Raw genomic sequence first — 18,705 nt, 5'->3', positions numbered from 1 at the left:
AATGGCCGCAACATCTTGGTCTATGAGCATCGGATCTCTGTCTGAAAATAATGGGTTCCTTTCTTCATAAACAAAAACTTCCATTATTGTTATTATTGAATACCCAAACCACCATTTTCTGTGTTATTTAAAAGCACAAACTTGAAATTAAACTACCCTTTAAGATATTTTAGCTAGCAATATCAGCTTCATCCCACAAGGCTTCCTGCATCACACAGATAAAAACACAATTCATAAAAAACTGTGACCCAGACGTGTAGATGGTGACAAAATGGCATCCACTCATAAAAAAATTTTTAAAAAAAATGGAGTTTTAAGAGTTAGGTGAAGAATGATTTACTTAAAGGAGAGTCCATACGTGGGTCTAGCTGGGATTTGCTGTATCAAGAAAGAAGCGAAATACATGCGTTTGTGACTTGCTTCTTAGGAAGCAATTCAAATCTCAGAAACATTGACAGCCCCTCCCCCTGCCTGCTGCCACCACAAGCTTCTGCTTCTGCCTGTTGGGAGATTCCCTTCACATAATCTCACTGACTCTTGCTGCTAAAATTTTGTGGTCTCACTGTGCTGGTTGCCGTCAGAGTTTTAAAACATTACTTTAATGAATTAGTAAATTTATTTATACCAGACAGAAAACGAGGATCCGTGTTTCCTAGGAAAGTCAACTCAAGTACCTTAGCATGTTCCATATTGCATCTTAATTTAGCACTAATAATTCGGATTTTAAAATGAAAGCATATAAATATCTTCTAGGTATACAATTAAGAAGTTATCACTCACCAGCTTATACTGTGACCACGTAATTTTATATTTGTTCATCTACAGGGAAAAAACGACCCATCACATTAAAAGGTTATTATATATAAATATATATGAAAAGGTCTTATTCTTTGTTAAACAGGATAATCATATAGCTTTCCCAGGAAAAAATTTTAGCAATTAATATAGATTTATTTGTTCTCATCCTTATGATATACTTGTTATGTTAAAAGTGCCTTACCAGACAGCAATTCTTTTTTCCTTTGTCTCTTCTTAAGAATTAAATCACATAGTAGGAAATGTGATTGTTAAGAAAAATAATATTATAGTATTTAATATATTAAGAAAATATTGATTAAAATATTGAAAAGATAACGTTGTAAAAATTGATTTATAAGTACTTTTTTAGATAACGTTGTAAAAATTGATTTATAAGTACTTTTTTAGATAACGTTGTAAAATTTAATTTATAAGTACTTTTTTAGAAATGTAATATTAATTCTTAAAATTATCCTTATATATTAAAATATAAATTTAATATACTTGTATTTTTTAATTGTAAATTTTTATATGGTATAAATCTCTTAAATAAATTTTTAATTCTATATATTTTATTTTCATTTTTTATTATAATCTTTTATATTTATTTTTATTTATTATAATACAGATTTAATATATATATATATTTATGATATAAATAAAAAAATGTATAAAAATTTGATTACCAAACTTCATAAGAATAAATTATTCTATAATATATCGATATTGGTTGAACTTCAATTATCAATTAGAAAGTAAATAATGTTCATCAAATGGACAAGCAATCTGTTGGACAATTGAGAAATAATCCTAAGTGTAAAACTTGCCCATCATAAAACACCATAGTAAGAAAATCATAAAATATAAAGGTGAACTCCCTAAGAGCTTAATAAAAAATGAAACGTCAAAGCTGGTTTACACCAACAACAAAACAAATCTAGCATTTTCTCAACAAATAATGAAATATCAGACAAGGTAAATCCATTTTAATATTAATTAGAAAATAATTTTTTATTTGTTAAATTTTTTGAAAATTTTAAAATATATTATTATTATTTTCAAAATTTCTTAAAAATGAAAAATGAAAAAAATATTTTCTAAAAAATCAATAAAATTAAAAAACGAAAAGAGATTTTTTTTTAAAAATTTGAAAGTAAAAATGAAATATTTTTATTTTTAAATAAAAATAGCAAATGAAGCAAATAAGAAAATAGCAAAAATAAAATTTATCAAAAAATAATTATATTTATCTACAGTATAAATCTTCCTCTATCTATTTGACAATATTTGAAAATATCAAATCAAGAAGAATAAATTATATTAGAAAGATTTTTGATCATTTTTAAAAATAAAGAAAGACAAAAATGTCAAATCAAGTTCGATAATATTACAAAACATGTTGTAATATGAGATTGCATTAGTGTTTCGGTATAATCACATTACATCCATTGGTTGTAATGTGATTATATTATAATTTTATTTTACGTTAATTTATTTTAAAATAAATAAGGTAATATAATTTAATTAAATACATCATATGAATACCAGTACACATCCCTCGTACTAAAAATTATCTAAATTTTCTGTCAAAATTATTCCTTCCAATTTACCCACAACATCTATTTATCATATAAAGTACTATAAAATATTCAAATAAAATTTGATATTCATAGAAAAAAAATGTGAGATTTTATTACCGCTGTCAAGGGATACTGATATGCCATAGATAAATGTTCCTCCCTATAGAAAATATATAAAATATTAGTTCTGTTGGTCACCATATCGTGTGGAGCAAGTGCTAGTTGAAGTACTCCATATGATTAGGCTGCAACATTCATGAGCATAATCATTAACTAATCTTATCAGAAGTCTGACCAGAACTTTCATGTTTGCATGCTGGAATGATCACATGTTCTGCTTCTGGCTTCTGATGTCAGTAAGTGGGGGCTATAAGGATCAAGAAATTGACAGAAAACAAAGAGCAGAACCTTACAGACTGTTGTCAATTAACCATAACTTGCCAGAATCATTTCACTCCAGTAGTGTAACTGGGACCAAATTATACATAAATTTCACAATTTCTCATTGGTTTATTATATTTATACCGATCCCCGACAACCCCACATCAATAGTTGAAGGGGTTCAGAGCTTTCACAAGCACCTCAAATACTAGAAGCAGAAAAACCCAGCTTAATGGTATCTTTGCTATAGAAGGTTAGTTTAGAGTCTTAGGTAAGACCTCTGCACTGCCTTTCTGACATGTCAGTTTAAGGAATGGTAGGTTGGCAATCATCAATATGGTTGGTACCCAAGTGTCTAGAAGCCTACACCTGGTTTTCAGAGTCTCTTAATTCTTACCCCCTATCCTTCCTTGCAATCAGAAAATACATAATTTCTTCACTATTTATGAGTTAAGATGATAGGATATAATCTATTCAGTTAGTTACTAGATGGAGTTCTTTTGGGGGCTTGTGTTGTGCTTTACCTAACTCCAATTTTCTCTTCTTGTGCAACTTGCAGAAGAATATATATATATATATGTATATATTATATATATATATATATATATATATATATATAATATATATGTATNATATATATATATATGTATGTTTGTACGAAATTCTCTGATCAAAGCATGGAGATAAAAACAAATGCCTTATTGCTCTCTTGTTTTACAAAGAATAACGCCAAAGCTGTAGTTGAAGTAATTTAAAGTATGCAGCTAGCAAGCAGCTGAAGCAGAAGCCAAAAGCAGAGCTTTACAGATTCTTATCGACCTTCGCTTCACTGCTCGAACTGCCAAGATGGATACATCAAGGAAGAAGATCCACAAGGACAAAGATGCTGAACCCACTGAATTTGAAGAGACAGTTGCTCAGGCATTGTTTGATTTGGAGAATACTAACGAATATTTTAAGGCTGAGTTGCAAGATCTGTATATAAACTCAGCAGTTCAAATGGATGTTTCTGGAAACCGCAAGGCAGTTGTCATTTATGTACCCTATAGATTGAGGAAGGCATTCCGTAAGGTTCATTTACGTCTTGTTAGAGAACTGGAGAAAAAGTTCAGTGGAAAGGATGTTGTCCTGCTTGCCACCCGGAGGATATTGAGGCCACCAAAGAAAGGCTTTGCTGTTTAGCGACCTCGCACCCGCACACTAACTGCCGTTCATGAAGCCATGCTTGAAGATATGGTGCACCCTGATGAGATTGTTGGGAAGCGCACCAGATACCGAATTGATGGATCCAAAATAATGAAGGTTTTCTTGGACCCAAAGGAGAGAAACAATACTGAGTACAAGCTGGAGACATTTGCTGGAGTATACAGGAAGCTTACCGGGAAGGATGTAGTTTTTGAATATCCAATTACAGAAACCTGAAGAAGTTTGATGGGACAAGCTTTCGTGCTCTGCTAATTTATTTTAGAGTTCTTAAATGCATTGGATAGGGGTACTATTTGAAATTTTAACTTTGTTTTAAGTTTATTTTTCAAATAGGACAAATGAATACTTTGTTGAAATACTCTTTCTGTGGCCTTTACATTTGTGAATCTTTTTGGCTTTCTTAAAAAAAAAAAAAAGTATTGTAGCTAGCATACTTAATTTGCAGAAAAATAAGGCAACCTTGTCCTAGCACATTGTGGAGAGTGGGGAGATATGACCAGAACAGAACAGAACAGAACAGAAAAGGTTTATGGCATTGGAAGTCAAAGGAAGTTAGACAGTCACCATAAACTAAAAGGAAAGCGAATCCCAATAGAAGCAGCTGGCAGAAAAAAAATAGTGTAAATGGGAAAGACAAGGCAACAAGAGCAGTAGCAGAAACAGGATAGCTCAGCCTCAAGTTGGCAATTTCAAAGGGAAGTTGATGGGTTATACGCTATGCGATGCTGAGTGAAACCAATCCACAGAACCAAAAAACTGGAGCTACTTCTTCAACATTTCCATTTCCACAAACTTCGGATCATGTCGTAACATATAGTAAATATTTACAATCAAAGAATTCAAAATAAAAACACAGGAAAAAGATGGAAAAATAAGCTCGTCGACAGCAGGGTTCGAACCTGCGCGGGCGGTGCCCAACAGATTTCAAGTCTGTCTCCTTAACCACTCGGACATATCGACCGTTCCACTCACACAATTTCAGAACCTACAAAAAATATAAAATAAAAAACACATGATAAAGATGAAAACATATATTCGTCAACAGCAAGGTTCGAACCTGTGCAGGTAATACCCAACAGATTTCAAGTCTGTCTCCTTAACCACTTGGACGTATCAATCACTAATATTCACCTTGCCATACCCCTTTCCTATCTATATGGAAAGGGATAGATGTTGGTTCAACCAGCGTCACTTTAAGATGACTCATTTTTTCCACTCGTCTTGGCAAGACATTTCATCTTAAATATGAGTTCAAAACATGAAGCTATTAGAAAATACTATTGCATGAAGCATCAGGTATCAGAACTTGGAAGTTTGTTTGGTTGCTTGTCAAAGAACCCGAGATTTTTTGGAAGTTTGAATGTTAATTAAGACCTTTTATTTCACCTGAAAAATGTTTCTAGTCAAGCGGATGATCATCAGTGAGGTTAAAAGTTAACAAACGCTTGAAGAAAGGTGACATATATAGCTAAACTTCATATTTTATTATTATAAAGAAAAGAACAAACTATACAAAGATGGCTGTGAGCTATAAACTTTCCCCTCCCACCCTCTTTCACTTCTTGTCTCCTCTCTCTCTCTCTCTCTTTCATGTATTTCATATTTGAACTACTAGTATAAACAATTCAAAAGACCCAAAAAAAACAAAAGGCATAATGAGTTCCAACGGACTTCTACAGAGCTCCTTTTTCACCTATTTACCATTAATTCACTGCCCTTTCTACTGGTCATAATTATTTCAGAGAGGCTATGGCTTAGCAAAACGAGCACAAATACGGCAATCTATCAGGGTCCTACAAGCAGGGCAATCCTTCATCCCTTGTTTCTCATGGAGCTCATTGCATTTGACACATAGAACCTGATGAGCACATGGAAGGAATATCAATGTCTTCTCTTCTGATAGGCACATGATGCACTCACGCTCCTGTTTAAACCTCTGTTCCCAGAATAATCCTTGATGTTAACCACCCTTTCAGAGAAACTTGGAACCTGATTCCCCTCATTGATAGAAAAGCATTGGCCATTACCACCATCACTGCCTCTTCGAAGTGCAGCTATTTTTGAAGAATCCAGCTTCATCTTCAACTCAGATAACTTATCCTTGAGCTCTTTGATCTCCTCTTCATATTTGTGCATATCTTTTTCTACTTTCTGCTTAATCTTATCCCCTTCTACTTTTGCTGCAACTTCAAAACCTTTTCGTTCCTTCTTTAAAGAAGCAGCCTGTGCAACGAAATTCTCCTTTGCCAACCTCTCATGTTTCCATCTCATCTGCAACTTTTCATTGTTTCTCATGAGAAAAGACAAAGAATTAAATAGAATTAATCTATTTGAAGGCATAAACAGCTAAGTGCACCACTTCGTGCACCTTCATGCCTTTTGCCAAAAATGGTGATGGAAAATTTTGGAAGAGAAGTTGTCAAAAAATAAGATTTTTTTTATAAGCTCAAAAATAAGACATTTAGCTGTTGATGGTATCTGATTGTGTAATTACGAATTCCACGAGTTTTTATTCCTACTTTTTTTTTCCTCTAATTCTCAAATCATGGATGTAACAACATATTTTAAACAAATATGTTAATTTAGTATAACATTAGAGAATAGACTGTTGATTAGCATAATAATGTCAATATTTGTCTTACTGGCTTATACTTTTAAGGATAGACAAGGTGGGAGAGGATTTGCAAAGGTGTGCAATCCCTTTGGCTAATTTCATGGTGCTTGCCAAAGAAGAGTAAAGATTGGAAGTTAGTCCAACAAATTTCTGTAATTTTTATGGTCTCTTTCACTTCAAAACGTTTTTGTGTTCTCTTAGAGGCTTTTTCTTCTATAATCTAACTGTCTTCTCCTTAGCCTTACAATCCTAGAACCTTCCTAATCTGTTTACTTAAGATTAAAAGCCACATATTGGCTTAACAAGGCAAAATATATGTTGAATTAAGGCCTATTTAGCAAAAGTACTAGCTGGTGAGTATTTTGTTCAAGGAGAAGCATACCTCAGTTTGGTTGTAGATATTTTTAGCCTTACCTACTTTCTTTTTCAACTCTGCAGCCATTTGCTTCTCCAATGCAAGCTCCTCTTGAAGCAAGCTCTTTTGCCCATCCCATGATCGAACATCCTTAAGTGCCTTCTGTTCTCTCTCAAATGCTTCTTGACAACTGGCAGCTGACTCTACCGCCTGAAGTTTAACAACCTTCATCTCCTTCTTCAGCATAGAATGCTCCACCTCAAGCTTTTGGACGGTAGAGTTAGTATCCTCAACCTGAGTAGTTGCATCATTTAAGGCTCCCTCCATTTCAGCCAGCCTCTTCATGGTGTTCTCTTCCATGGTTTGCTTCTTTTTTTGGATCTGTTCTACTTCTTCCTTCTCTTGCCTCAGCGCTTTAAGTTCAGGTTGGTCTTTGCTAAGCCTACGAATAGCTTGCATGACTTTCTAATTGGTCCACTGAGTCCAACTATGTAACTCATTCTGCAGGTCCTGTACCCTTGGTACTAGCTTTAAAATCAGTTCGTCTTTCTCATCTTGTGGGATGTATTTTCCCAAAGACTGATCATATGGAATTCTAGCATAGTAATCAGGTGTCTTAGAAGACACTGAAGTGCTGCCTTTAGCTTTTGAAGTAAGTTTCTTTTCTGCATCATGATCAAGTGTCTTAGAAGATACAGAGGTTATGCTTTTAGATTTTGGAAAAAGTTTTCTTTCCAAAGATGATGATGGTGCAAGCTCAGTATTTGCTGTAGGTACTGCAGATTTAGTTTTCTTAGTAGGCAATGTTGGAGACTTATCTGTCACAATTAAACCGAGTGAAGAATTAGTTAAAACATGATGGCTTTCATCAGCTAAATCTCCTGCTTTTGCATTTATTTTTGATGAAGCATTTTTCAAATTCACAGTTGGTGATTTAGATGGAGATTTCTTTCTCTTTTTGACAACAAAACCACCAATGGTAGCAAGTTTCCCAGCTCTAAAAGCACCTTTCCCATAAGCCTTGTATTTTTCCATATTGAATGACTTTTGTCGGAGTGCAGCTAGTTCCTTTTTGGAATGCCCCTTTCGACCAGTCCCTGGTTTTTCTTCAGAGACAGATGTAAACGGGCCATAGTCCCCAAAAGCACCCATAGAAACCCAACTCCTTTTCTCTAGTGTCAATCCTTCATAAGCGAGAGGATTTTTGGGGTTAGGTGAATTGGGAAAACTCCTAAATTTGAGTGTTTCGGGTAAATAATTTTGGGAACAGGGGAATGAAGGTTTTGAAACATTGGGCTCATTGGGGCTTGGAAGAATGGTTTCAAGGTGTTGAGTTTCTAATATCGACTAGGGGGTAGAATCAAAAGAGTGTTCTCTTGAGACTTCTTTACAACCAAAATAGTGAAATATATCTCCTTCCACTTCACATGCCATTGAAATGTTCAAGTCACACATTAACAACCACCACATTGCTTCTGCAATAGATAGAGATAGTTTAACCTCTCTAAGCACACCAATCATCTCCAACATTGTATACCCTACTAGTTGCTGCAAATCTTCAAACACATTACCTGAAATATCACCTACTTCTCTTTTCTTCAAGGAAGCTAGAGCATCATTCACAACATTTGACACAAGATCATTACCCCCTTGGTAAAGGCCATGCCTTGAAACAACCTTTTCAACAATATCTTCCTTATATCCACACTCTATAATCCTTTTAATTGCAGTTTAGAAATTTGTCTGCAAATTAGATAACAACAGTTCCTCAAGTTGACATGCAATTGGATCATCCCAATCAGATCGTTCAAAATCTTCTCTGAAGGGCACCTTGGAGGATTTTGCCTCCAATGGTCCAAGTTTAGGTCCTCTGGATATCTCTAGAGGTAATTCATAAAGAGAAAATTCAGTATTAGACAAGGGAACATGTATTGGATTCTCTAGAAAAAGATCATCTAATTTTCTCTTGTTCTTGCTTCCTTTGTCTTGAGGTAAGACAAAAGAAGACCTTGGTTTGCTAGCACCACCACCACCACTATCAATCTTTTCATCCATCTTACAAACAATAATAAGAAACTCCCCTCAAGTCGATTCTCTTTCAATAGGCCCTATATAACTAAGAAAACAAGTAAAAAATGAACGAAAATGGGAAAACATAACAAAACTCAATTTGACAAAACAGAATTAAAAACACATTCTTCCAAAGGGAAATGATTAACAGATTGATAAAACAATTAAACAATATTGCAAAGTAAATACAATAATACTTTAGTGAACAACCATTAACTACAGTATTAAATCATATAATACTATAGTCTATGTTACAATAAGGAAAAAAGAATAAAAAACATACCTGTATCACTAAGAAATGGCAAATGAGGAAGAAAACCTTTTAACCTGTAAACAAAAGAAAAAAATGAATAAAAAACAAAGCTATATAACTATATAACTATCAAAACCAACCATCAAACACCTACCGAACACACCAATTTAGCCAAACAAGTAAACTCAGATTGTTCCACAAAAACCTCCCCCTATTATATATAGCCATTTTCACATGTACCCATATCACCAAACAACACACAGACTTGTAGAAATCTCATCTTGATCTAAAAACAAATTTTCTTAAAAAAACACCTATAACATACATTAAAATAGATTTTTTTCCCACTAGAAAGGTTCAAAAACAACTCCCATAATGAGAAGCATAATGACAGGTTTCTCACACCTAAAATTGGATTAGATAAAAACAAGATGAGTAGCTTAATGTTTCAAACGCATGATAAGAAGATGAATCTTTTTTTTTTTGGGTGCGTTATGTTGGAAGGAAAGTTAATAGGGGTGAAGTTGTTTCCATTCTCTTGCTGTGGTCGCACTGCAGTAGTTGCTTTCAGTGTCGTGTGTTTTACCAAGTACTCGACCCAAATGTGGCCCAATCCTTGGCTCCTTTCTCCATAAATGGTTGTGTCTAACTTTCAACATACCACCTTGGATGCATTCAATGGATCACACCATAATTACACCTCGTTTAAATTTCAGGTTCCATTTATAGGTTTTCAAGGAAAGACATGATTTAGGAATTATTAAAATTTTGGAAGTTTTTTTAATTCTTTTGTTATACCTTTACCATTTTTATGAAGTGTTGAAGATTTGAATATGGTAATAAATGCAAAGGGTATCACCCATCATTATCAGTTTCTTAAAAAAAAAATAAATAAAATTACTCAATTCTTTTCCAACTTGCTTTGGTAATTCTGTGTGTGTGGGAGAGAAAGAGTGGATGATGATGAATTTAATGTTTTACTTAGTCAATTACGCCTATTAGACAAACTAGGTTTCAAGACAGCCAATGGTGACTTGCCATGTCAATGACTAAGGGACTGTTTAGGTAGTTTTACTTATGTGGTGAATGAAAAGATTTCTTTATTCAATTTTCTAATATCACTGAAAGAAATTTTAATTCAAAAGGATGAAGTCTTGATAAATCATTTTATGTAAATATGATGATCAATTGTAGAAATATTTGGCAACTCTATCTGTGTGAATCCAAAGGTTTTTCCAATTTTTGGTAAGTTGTAGTGGTTTTACCTTAATTGGGGTATACTAAATTTGCAGCTAAATACAGGTAAATTTTGGATTTCTTATTATCAATTTTGGTGGTTTTCAAGCTGTAACTTTTAATTTTCTTAGATTGTTTTGTTTTTTTTCCCTTTCTGGGATTGTTGGTAGAAATCTTTTCTTTTTGGTTTCTATCTGGTATCCTGTTTTTTTGTTTTTGTTTGGTATTGAGGTATATGCTATTATTCTTTTGGCCTAAAAAAGAACAATATGATTGCAAATGAACCCTATTCAACCTCCCATTATTGACACATCTAAGGTCAAATCCGTTTAACAGACTTTGGTCTTATTGAACCTGTTTATATCACGAATTTTACATCAGTAAGAGATAAGATGAGTTTTAAGTATATAAATATGAATTTTTTCATCACTTATCATATATGTTTTTTAGATTAAAAATGTAAACTTGTAATTTATAGACTTACAGTACAATGAGGTTATTATACAATTAGATGGGTAAAATGTCATAGATAATAGATAAACTATATAAGTTAAAAATGGGGTGCGTCTTGGGTATATAAACCATATCATACATGTCTTTTGAGTTAAAAACGTGTACCCATTATTTATAGACTTATTTAAATTTTATTTTCAAAATTTAAGACCGTACGAGGTTAGGTTTAAATTTCGACTTGAGATACTTAGATAATGGATTTTAAATTTATGTATTTGTTTAAAAATTAATAGTAGTAATAATTAAGTATATGCAAAAATCTATCTATCTATTATTTTCTTTAAAAAAAAGAATACAATATATTAAAAAAATATTTTTTCGCAATTGTAAATTAAATTTTATACTATCAACCCTGTGCATATCAAAAATAATATTATCCAACGTAAAATTCATTACAAGAGTCATGAAAAATAAGATTTAACACTTATTTAATAATATTATTTTAACTTCTGAAATAGTGGTAGAAGAAACTAAATTACACGTGATATTCAATATCAAAATTATTTAACATCAATTAAGAATAGGAGATAGCTCGGAAGTTTTATGTAATAAGAATCAAATATTTTTGTTAAAAAAAAAAAAAACAAAAGATTGTAGTGCACTAACCATTTTCGAAGATATTGGACGCTCGGGATGATGCTAGATATGCTACGAATTTATTATGAATTAATCTTAAAATCTAATCACAAACAAGTAAGCGAGCCGCATTTGTTAAAAGGGTGTGAGGCTGTGAGTGGTCTTATGTATAAGAAAATAAAGTCCCCGATGACATAACGTAATTGACACGTAAGATATTTTTTTAACAATTCCATATTAGCAAAATAAGATAACATATATAATTAATGCAATAACTATATGGACTGCACAATTTCCTCCAATATCTATTTATTTATACAGACTGCGTAATAAAATATAATCTTATTTTGAAATGAAAATTTTTTTAATTGTTTGATATAATTTTTTAGTAAGTCAATAATATGAATCTATCGGTTATATAAATTGTCATATTAAGATAAAAATAAATATAATAACAAAGAGTAAACTATTAAAAGGAAAAAAAGAACCAACAAAATTTCTCAATAAACATACTTGTCTTCTTGTACAAAGTTAAAAAAAGTTGAATCCCATTTACCTAAATACCTTGAAGTCGAGTGGGGTGTGTGTAATTGTAAACAAATATGAAGTGACGCCACTGCATGGAAAATCATGTCCCTTGCAATTCCTGCTTGTGATCTTAATACGTGCATGCATGCCACGTTGTTTTCGTGTTATCATGTTTTGTGTATATATTTTTTAATTTAAAAAAAATTAATTTTTTAAAAAATTATACATCAATTAATGAATCAAATGTTTGAATGCATATTTTTATGTTTGGTTATTTGTTAGTAATTTTTAAATTTTTAATTAACTACTCCAAGAATCAATGACTCATGAAATTATGATGAATATTGACTTTCTTTTTTCCCAATGCAGCTCAGCCCGATAGTGGTTTCAATCTTATAGTCATTGATTCTCCATGGGAAAACGGAAGAGCTTGTCAGAAATCAGTGTGTGTAATCGCATTCTTTAGTGTATCAAATGCATTCATGATAGCTTTTGACAGTGTAGACCTTTCTCACCATCCTCTTGGGGCGTTCCTCTTGTTCATGCATTCTCACACGTTTGGTTTCCTGATTGCTTCAGCTACCCAACTTTACCACACCGGTATTTCTTATCCCTTCGTGTTAAGCAACTTACGCACAGAGTGGGCGCACTTGTGGCCTCATGGGTGACAAATAGAGAGAAATTGCGTGGATCATCAATTGAAACCAAATTTGCTAGACTCGGAGTTTGCTTGTAAGGTGAATTCTTGATATCCAACAACGATTAAACACATGAAAACACTGGCAAATGTAAGGCGATAAGTCTTGATAGATTTTTTTTTTTTGCGCCAATCGGAATGTCATTGTTTTTGAATGGGAAATAAATAAATCGCACGAGGTTAGTCATAGACAAAAAATATAGAGCTAGCAACGCCTAATCCAATTCCCTTGGGCATAGGCATTGACATCATCCATGGGAATTAGGGAGCCTTGTCTTATATGATATAACAAGCACCTGCATCAGCTGCCGAACCTTTTCATCTTAGCATTTCAGCTAGAGTAACAGATTCGCAGTTTGTTTAAGGCAGTTCCTTAGTAAGAAGAACACTTAATTCCAGATTTCCACTGGTAAATACCCACAAGATGGCATTACATTGGATAAGTTATGCATTCACTCTCTTCGAAAATATCTTGAATCCTGAAAGTGAAGGGGTTCATTGCCCCAGGATGCCCAACCACCTACCATTTCTCTAGCAAATAGTTCAATACATCGAGCAGGTTTAACTCCTGGAACATGCCCCAACAGTAATTCTATAAACATAAAAGGAAAGAAGGAACGAGTTAGAAATGAGACAAAATTCAAGCACCGAGTAGCCAAGTAAAAGTTGGTTTATTAGAATAACAAAGGTTACTCCACAATCTAAAAAAGATGAATTACCATATACAATGATTTTATAAACAAAAGAAAGGAAATATTGGGAAAACAATTCATCTTTCAGTCAAGAAGATCCTCCACAGCATGGCAAAAGATTTATAAATACTTACTTACCTCCAATTGGGGGCTTCCTTGAGTAACCTCCTGGAATGCTTATGACGATCTGTTTATCTTTTACTGACCTAAATTCTGAAAGGTATTCTGAATCTGTTTCCTGCAAAATTTCAACAGTGTAAGCAACAAAAAGAATCCAGGCAAGAGCAACTAGCAACTAAAAACATGTTCATTGCCACAGCATACATTCATCATTTTTCCATGACAGTATCCCAGGAGAAGGCATTCATATGGCCGATGATGAAACAGGTCAAGATCACTGATCAATGAGCCATCTACTTTCACCTAAAAATCTCAAGTAAAGCCTGATAAGTGAAATGATAACTTGCAAATCAGTGCTGTTTTAACTTCATGCAGACAAACACACACAGACAGAAAAGGTGAAGAGTTTAACCTTGAACCAGTAAACAGTAGACAAATATCTAACTCCCCATGCCGGGAATAGCTCTTTCTCAACGACATTATGCAATTTCTCTCTATTTGTCACCCATAAGGCCACAAGTGCGCCCTCTCTGTGCGTAAGTTGCTTAATAGGAAGGGATAAGAAATACCGGTGTGGTAAAGTTGGGTAGCTGAAGCAATCCAGAAACCAAATGTATGAAAATGCATGAAAAAAAAGAAAGCCCCAAGAGGATGGTGAGCAAGCTCTACACTGTCAAAAGCTATAATGAATGCATTTGATACACTAAAGAATGTGATTACACACACTGATTTCTGACGAGCACTTCCGTTTTCCCATGGAGGATCAATGACTATAAGATTGAAACCACTATCGGGCTCAGCTGCATTGGGGAAAAAGAAAGTCAGTATTCATCATAATTCCATGAGTCATTGATTCTTGGAGCAGCTAATGAAAAATTTAGAAAATGCAAGCAAATAACTAAGCATGATAGCAAATAAACAACCTCGCATGCATTTATTAATATCACAAGCAGGAATTGCAAGTGACATGATTTCCCACACATGACTAAATGGTTGAAGATGGTTCCTCAACAAGAGCTTAGAACAGTACATACTATGGTTAAGGAAAAATACTCGACAACTGTAATGGGGTTTGATGTGCAATAATTACCAGGAATAAGGTTGTGAATCTGCCCCAAATCGGACTTCAACATGATAGAAGACACAACATACAAGAACAAGTAAGACACAACAAAAATGAATCTGAAACACATTTGCATTTATAAAATTTAAAGTTCAACTGAATCATAACATTATAACAATTAAAACATTCCCACCAACTCTATGTTTCTGATCATTTTTCTTATTCTTTTAGAAAAAAAAAGAAAAAAAAATCAACATACCATATAGAAGCAACTCTCTCTGGGTAATATATAATGGCGGTTCAGAAATTCAGCCTCCATTTCATCGCGCGTGTCATTAACGACTAAGTTATTAAAAATCGGAAGCACTCTCTGCTCACCATTTAGATTTTCTGAAACAGAGATGAAAATCAATAACGAAGAATCAATTATTAATAGTACAAAACTTTATTTTAATCATTAAATCAGTGAACCAAACCTCTATTATCACTCTGGTTTGTCAGTCGACTAAGTTTAAAATCGAGAGTTATATCATACAAAGGAGCTTGCCACACCCTTCCAAGCTCAATGAACGAATGTTCTTCGCCACCGCATAATTCCGTCGAAGAACAAAAATCGCTCCTTAATTTGCTCATAATCGCTAGAAAATCAGCCGCTCCAAGTAAAAGTTCATGGGCCTTTAACAATAAAGGCCTCGCCTCCTATAAAGAACAGGAAAAAGAAATTAAAAACAAATTAAACTTCTAAAAGAATGCTGACATAATTGGTCGATGAATTACCTGGTGGCGTTGATCGGCGGCTTGTTCTTTTTCATTGAGGAAGTAAGATTGTTTCTTCGGTTTTCGTTTTCGTTTCTTTGGATTAGAGGAGTGAGTGGATTCTTGAGCGGGGTGTTTGGATTCGAAGAAACGGGAGTAGTAGGCGGAAGGAGATACCTTAAACCGGGAGTAGGATCGGTTGAGCACGCGAACTGGGTCGATGAAGACGGCATTTGAGTTCGGGAATCGGTAAATGCCGGAATCGAAGAATCTAGATAGCTCGTCGCTTGGTTTCGACTCACCCTCCATTTTCGCAACTCAACTCAGCTATGCGCCTTTTTATGCCGCTCGGCGTTCGCGGGGAGAGCTTGAAAATTGAGATTGGGCTGGACTGACGGTAGCGAATATCTATACAGCGTAAAGTGTCACTTCTTGAATGAATGGATGATAGATCAAGAACAGAAATTGTTCATGGACGAAGTATGCACAAATTTATAAGCCAAAGCCATGATCCTGCAACCAACATCATATGCAGAACTTCCTTCAAACACTTGGTATCCATTACTTTAACAGGACTAGCAATTCCTAAGCAAATATGAAGAAATTCTAAAAAGAACAAATTACAGAATCTGTATCATATTTCTTGTTCATCAACGTTTATGGCCATAGAAAAAAAAACACTTGAGCTTGAAATCAAGACCAATCTCCCAATAGAAGGCATATGTTGGCTATCCAAGGATAACGCAAGGTTGAGCTTTCCTTGCGGTGATCTGGTCGTGAATATTGACTATGTACAGACTTGGGTATTTGAAGGCTTTATCTAGTAGAGGGTTTTTGTCCAGGGAGGAAGGACGGTTTACTGTTATGGGATTGAAGGGTTGTTAAATTGGAGTCTACCGTTTTAGCAATTTTTCAATCAAACATGAATAATTAGGAGTCAAATATTTTCGAGCTTTTACAATTAAAAATTATATTGATAAGTGGATGGAAAACTATATCACATACGATAAATAATTATATTAAAAATATAATTATTATATATTATATTAAAAATTTAGTTATTACATATTAAAGATTTAATTTTATTTATCATGTTAAAAATTTAATTATTATATATTATATTAAAAAATATAATTATTACATATTATATTAAAAATTTAATTATAACATACTATGTTAAAAAATAAATATTTTATTTTATTTTAAAAATTTAATTATTACACGTCATAATGAAAAAATTATTTTACGTCATAAATTGAACTATTTTAACTTGATAAAAATTTTTTTTTGACAAAATTACTTTTTTATATTTTATCCTTTCAAATTAACGTCTACGTTAGACATGTCTCACTTTAATTCTTAATTATAAAAAATAAAAAAAATTTATTTTTATTTATTACAATTAAAACACTTAACTTTAAATTAATAAAAATTTAAAAATTTTGATCCTAAAATGAGTATTTAATCCTCTTTTTTTCGGTGTTAAAGGGACTTCCAAAAGACATGCAGTTTTTGTCATAAGCAGTTTTTGACCGAAAGGGCAGAGGCTTAGCAAAGCCCCTTTCCTTTGTTTACTGTAAATGTTAATAAATTTTGAAATATTATTTAGGAAAGCCAATACCTTTCAACTATTAAAGTTAAAAAAAATTTAATTTGTTATGCCACGTGGCAAAATTCTGTGAATGAGGCACAGAATGGGACAGTGTTAAGAGGCAGAGGATTTTCATTCCAGTACTAATCTGCCTTTGTCTGAGAAGCCATGTCCACGTAGGAAGGATTCATGCACGAGCCTCCAAAGAAAGGGAAAATTGCTTCGGCGGAGAGAGAAAATGGAGGAGCAGGAGAACATTGCCGAGTCCAGCGACCTCTAAAAGGGCGTCGAAGGTAAAGAAACAAACCTTGGTTTTATTCATTTGTGTAAATTTATTTTCTTTGATGTAATAATGTTAAAAGTTATTGACGCTGCTGGTGTGGTTGCTTTTTTGAACAAATTAAGTTGATCGACTTAAATTCGTGTTTGGCTGCCGAGAAATTGGTGGAAAAGCAAATAAAGATGAATTTCAGAGTTGAGTCTGCAGACAAAAGATAATTTGTTTTAATTAGTCAAGTTCAGTCTTCCCTTTTGTCAGGGAAAGAAAAAAAAAAAACTGAGATTCCGAAGACAGTTTTCCTTTTCGTCCAATTATCGGGAACCAGACGAAATTCAGGTAGAAATAGCTCGGGTTGTTTTCTATTTTAGTTTAGCAAAATGAGGTGTTCTTGAGCTTACTTTTTGAAATGTGCTTCGGTTTCATTTATGATGTAGTCTTTTGATATTAGTTTTATTGATTAATGCGAGAAATGCCTTATAGATTTCACTTTATATTACTGATTTGTTGGTTAATCCAGTGATAGGTTTTGTTTTGGTTACCAGGTAAGGTTTGATGTGCCCTTTGGAAGAAAAAAAAAAAAAACAAGTAGATGGCATAAAAAATGGTAAATAGGCATGAGTTAGGGAAAATGTGTGTTAGTATTCTTCAACTTTGTTTCCGTAATAATGTGTTTAATCATATTATTGATGAGAAATTCGTTCTAGAATTGTAAATAAAAGTAAAAATGATTTATTTGATAATAAGTCTTTTTAATAAATTAAGTAAAAATTGTATCACTTAAAGATGGAGGAGAATGGAGACCTTATTAAATATATGAACAAGTTTGATGAGATCATTGATTAGTTAGAAAAAAGTTTATGTGAAGGTAGATGAAGATGAGAAGTCACTATTGTTTCTTGTATTGTTTTTTGATTCTTATGAAGTCTTGGTAGAATTTTTTTATTTACCAGAATGATACAATAACGTTAAGAGTAAGTACAAGTAGTGTTAATGTCTTGTGAAGCCTCTAAAGAAAAGTAGAAATTCATCTAACTTGGTATTGGTGGTTGAGGTTCGAAAGAGCAAGTCTATTGATAAGGGATCTAAAGGTGATAAGTCTAGATTCAACAATATTCAAAGCTTTCGATGCAAATGGTATAGACATATTAAGAGGGATTGTCTTACAAAAACAATGAGATTAATGGCAATAAAGGTGAGTATGTTTTTGTTATAGATGGTGATGATTGTGATGTCTTTACAATCTCAAAAAATATGAATGCCAATTTTAGTAATGGTTGATATTTTACATTAAGTTAACAGTGACGATCATGAGTTTTGAGTTTTTGAGAATTGAAATGTATGATGAGATTGTGACCTCTTTGAGCGGTGTGACATACGTCTAAAGATGTATAAGAAT

General features: G+C 33.1%; 2 protein-coding genes, 1 non-coding gene and 1 pseudogene across 3 annotated transcripts; 1 reads left to right on the top strand and 3 right to left on the bottom strand.

The window, feature by feature from the left end:
• On the top strand, positions 3,510–4,327 carry LOC18613427 (annotated as a pseudogene).
• TRNAS-UGA lies at positions 4,844–4,925 on the bottom strand. The gene has a single exon. It is a non-coding gene; the product is annotated as a tRNA-Ser (tRNA).
• On the bottom strand, positions 5,492–9,052 carry LOC18613426 (putative E3 ubiquitin-protein ligase RF298). Its single transcript, XM_018115569.1, is given in 3 exon segments — positions 5,492–5,897; positions 5,900–6,236; positions 6,962–9,052. Coding segments are annotated over 3 exon segments (2,550 nt in total). The 5' UTR covers positions 8,990–9,052; the 3' UTR covers positions 5,492–5,712.
• LOC18613425 (methyltransferase-like protein 2) lies at positions 13,008–16,361 on the bottom strand. Its single transcript, XM_018114419.1, has 10 exons — positions 16,063–16,361; positions 15,460–15,951; positions 15,159–15,381; positions 14,942–15,072; positions 14,710–14,743; positions 14,344–14,419; positions 14,032–14,209; positions 13,824–13,922; positions 13,638–13,737; positions 13,008–13,399 (listed from the first exon to the last, which is right to left on the bottom strand). The coding sequence occupies exons 2-10, from the start codon at positions 15,745–15,747 to the stop codon at positions 13,260–13,262; spliced, it is 1,269 nt and encodes a 422-aa protein (XP_017969908.1). The 5' UTR covers positions 15,748–15,951; positions 16,063–16,361; the 3' UTR covers positions 13,008–13,259.

Source organism: Theobroma cacao, chromosome 1, assembly GCF_000208745.1.
Source record: "Theobroma cacao cultivar B97-61/B2 chromosome 1, Criollo_cocoa_genome_V2, whole genome shotgun sequence".
NCBI classification, from domain to species: Eukaryota; Viridiplantae; Streptophyta; class Magnoliopsida; order Malvales; family Malvaceae; genus Theobroma; species Theobroma cacao.
This window is presented reverse-complemented; position numbering and strand designations above follow the sequence as displayed.

Excerpts from the sequence above, each read along its gene's own strand:
- LOC18613425 (XM_018114419.1), bottom strand. The coding sequence starts at position 15,747 with ATGGAGGGTGAGTCGAAACCAAGCGACGAGCTATCTAGATTCTTCGAT. Across the intron at positions 15,382-15,459 it reads CCGCCGATCAACGCCACCAG|GAGGCGAGGCCTTTATTGTT; the intron begins GTAATTCATCGA and ends TGTTCTTTATAG. Across the intron at positions 14,744-14,941 it reads GAGAGAGTTGCTTCTATATG|TCCGATTTGGGGCAGATTCA; the intron begins GTATGTTGATTT and ends ATCATGTTGAAG.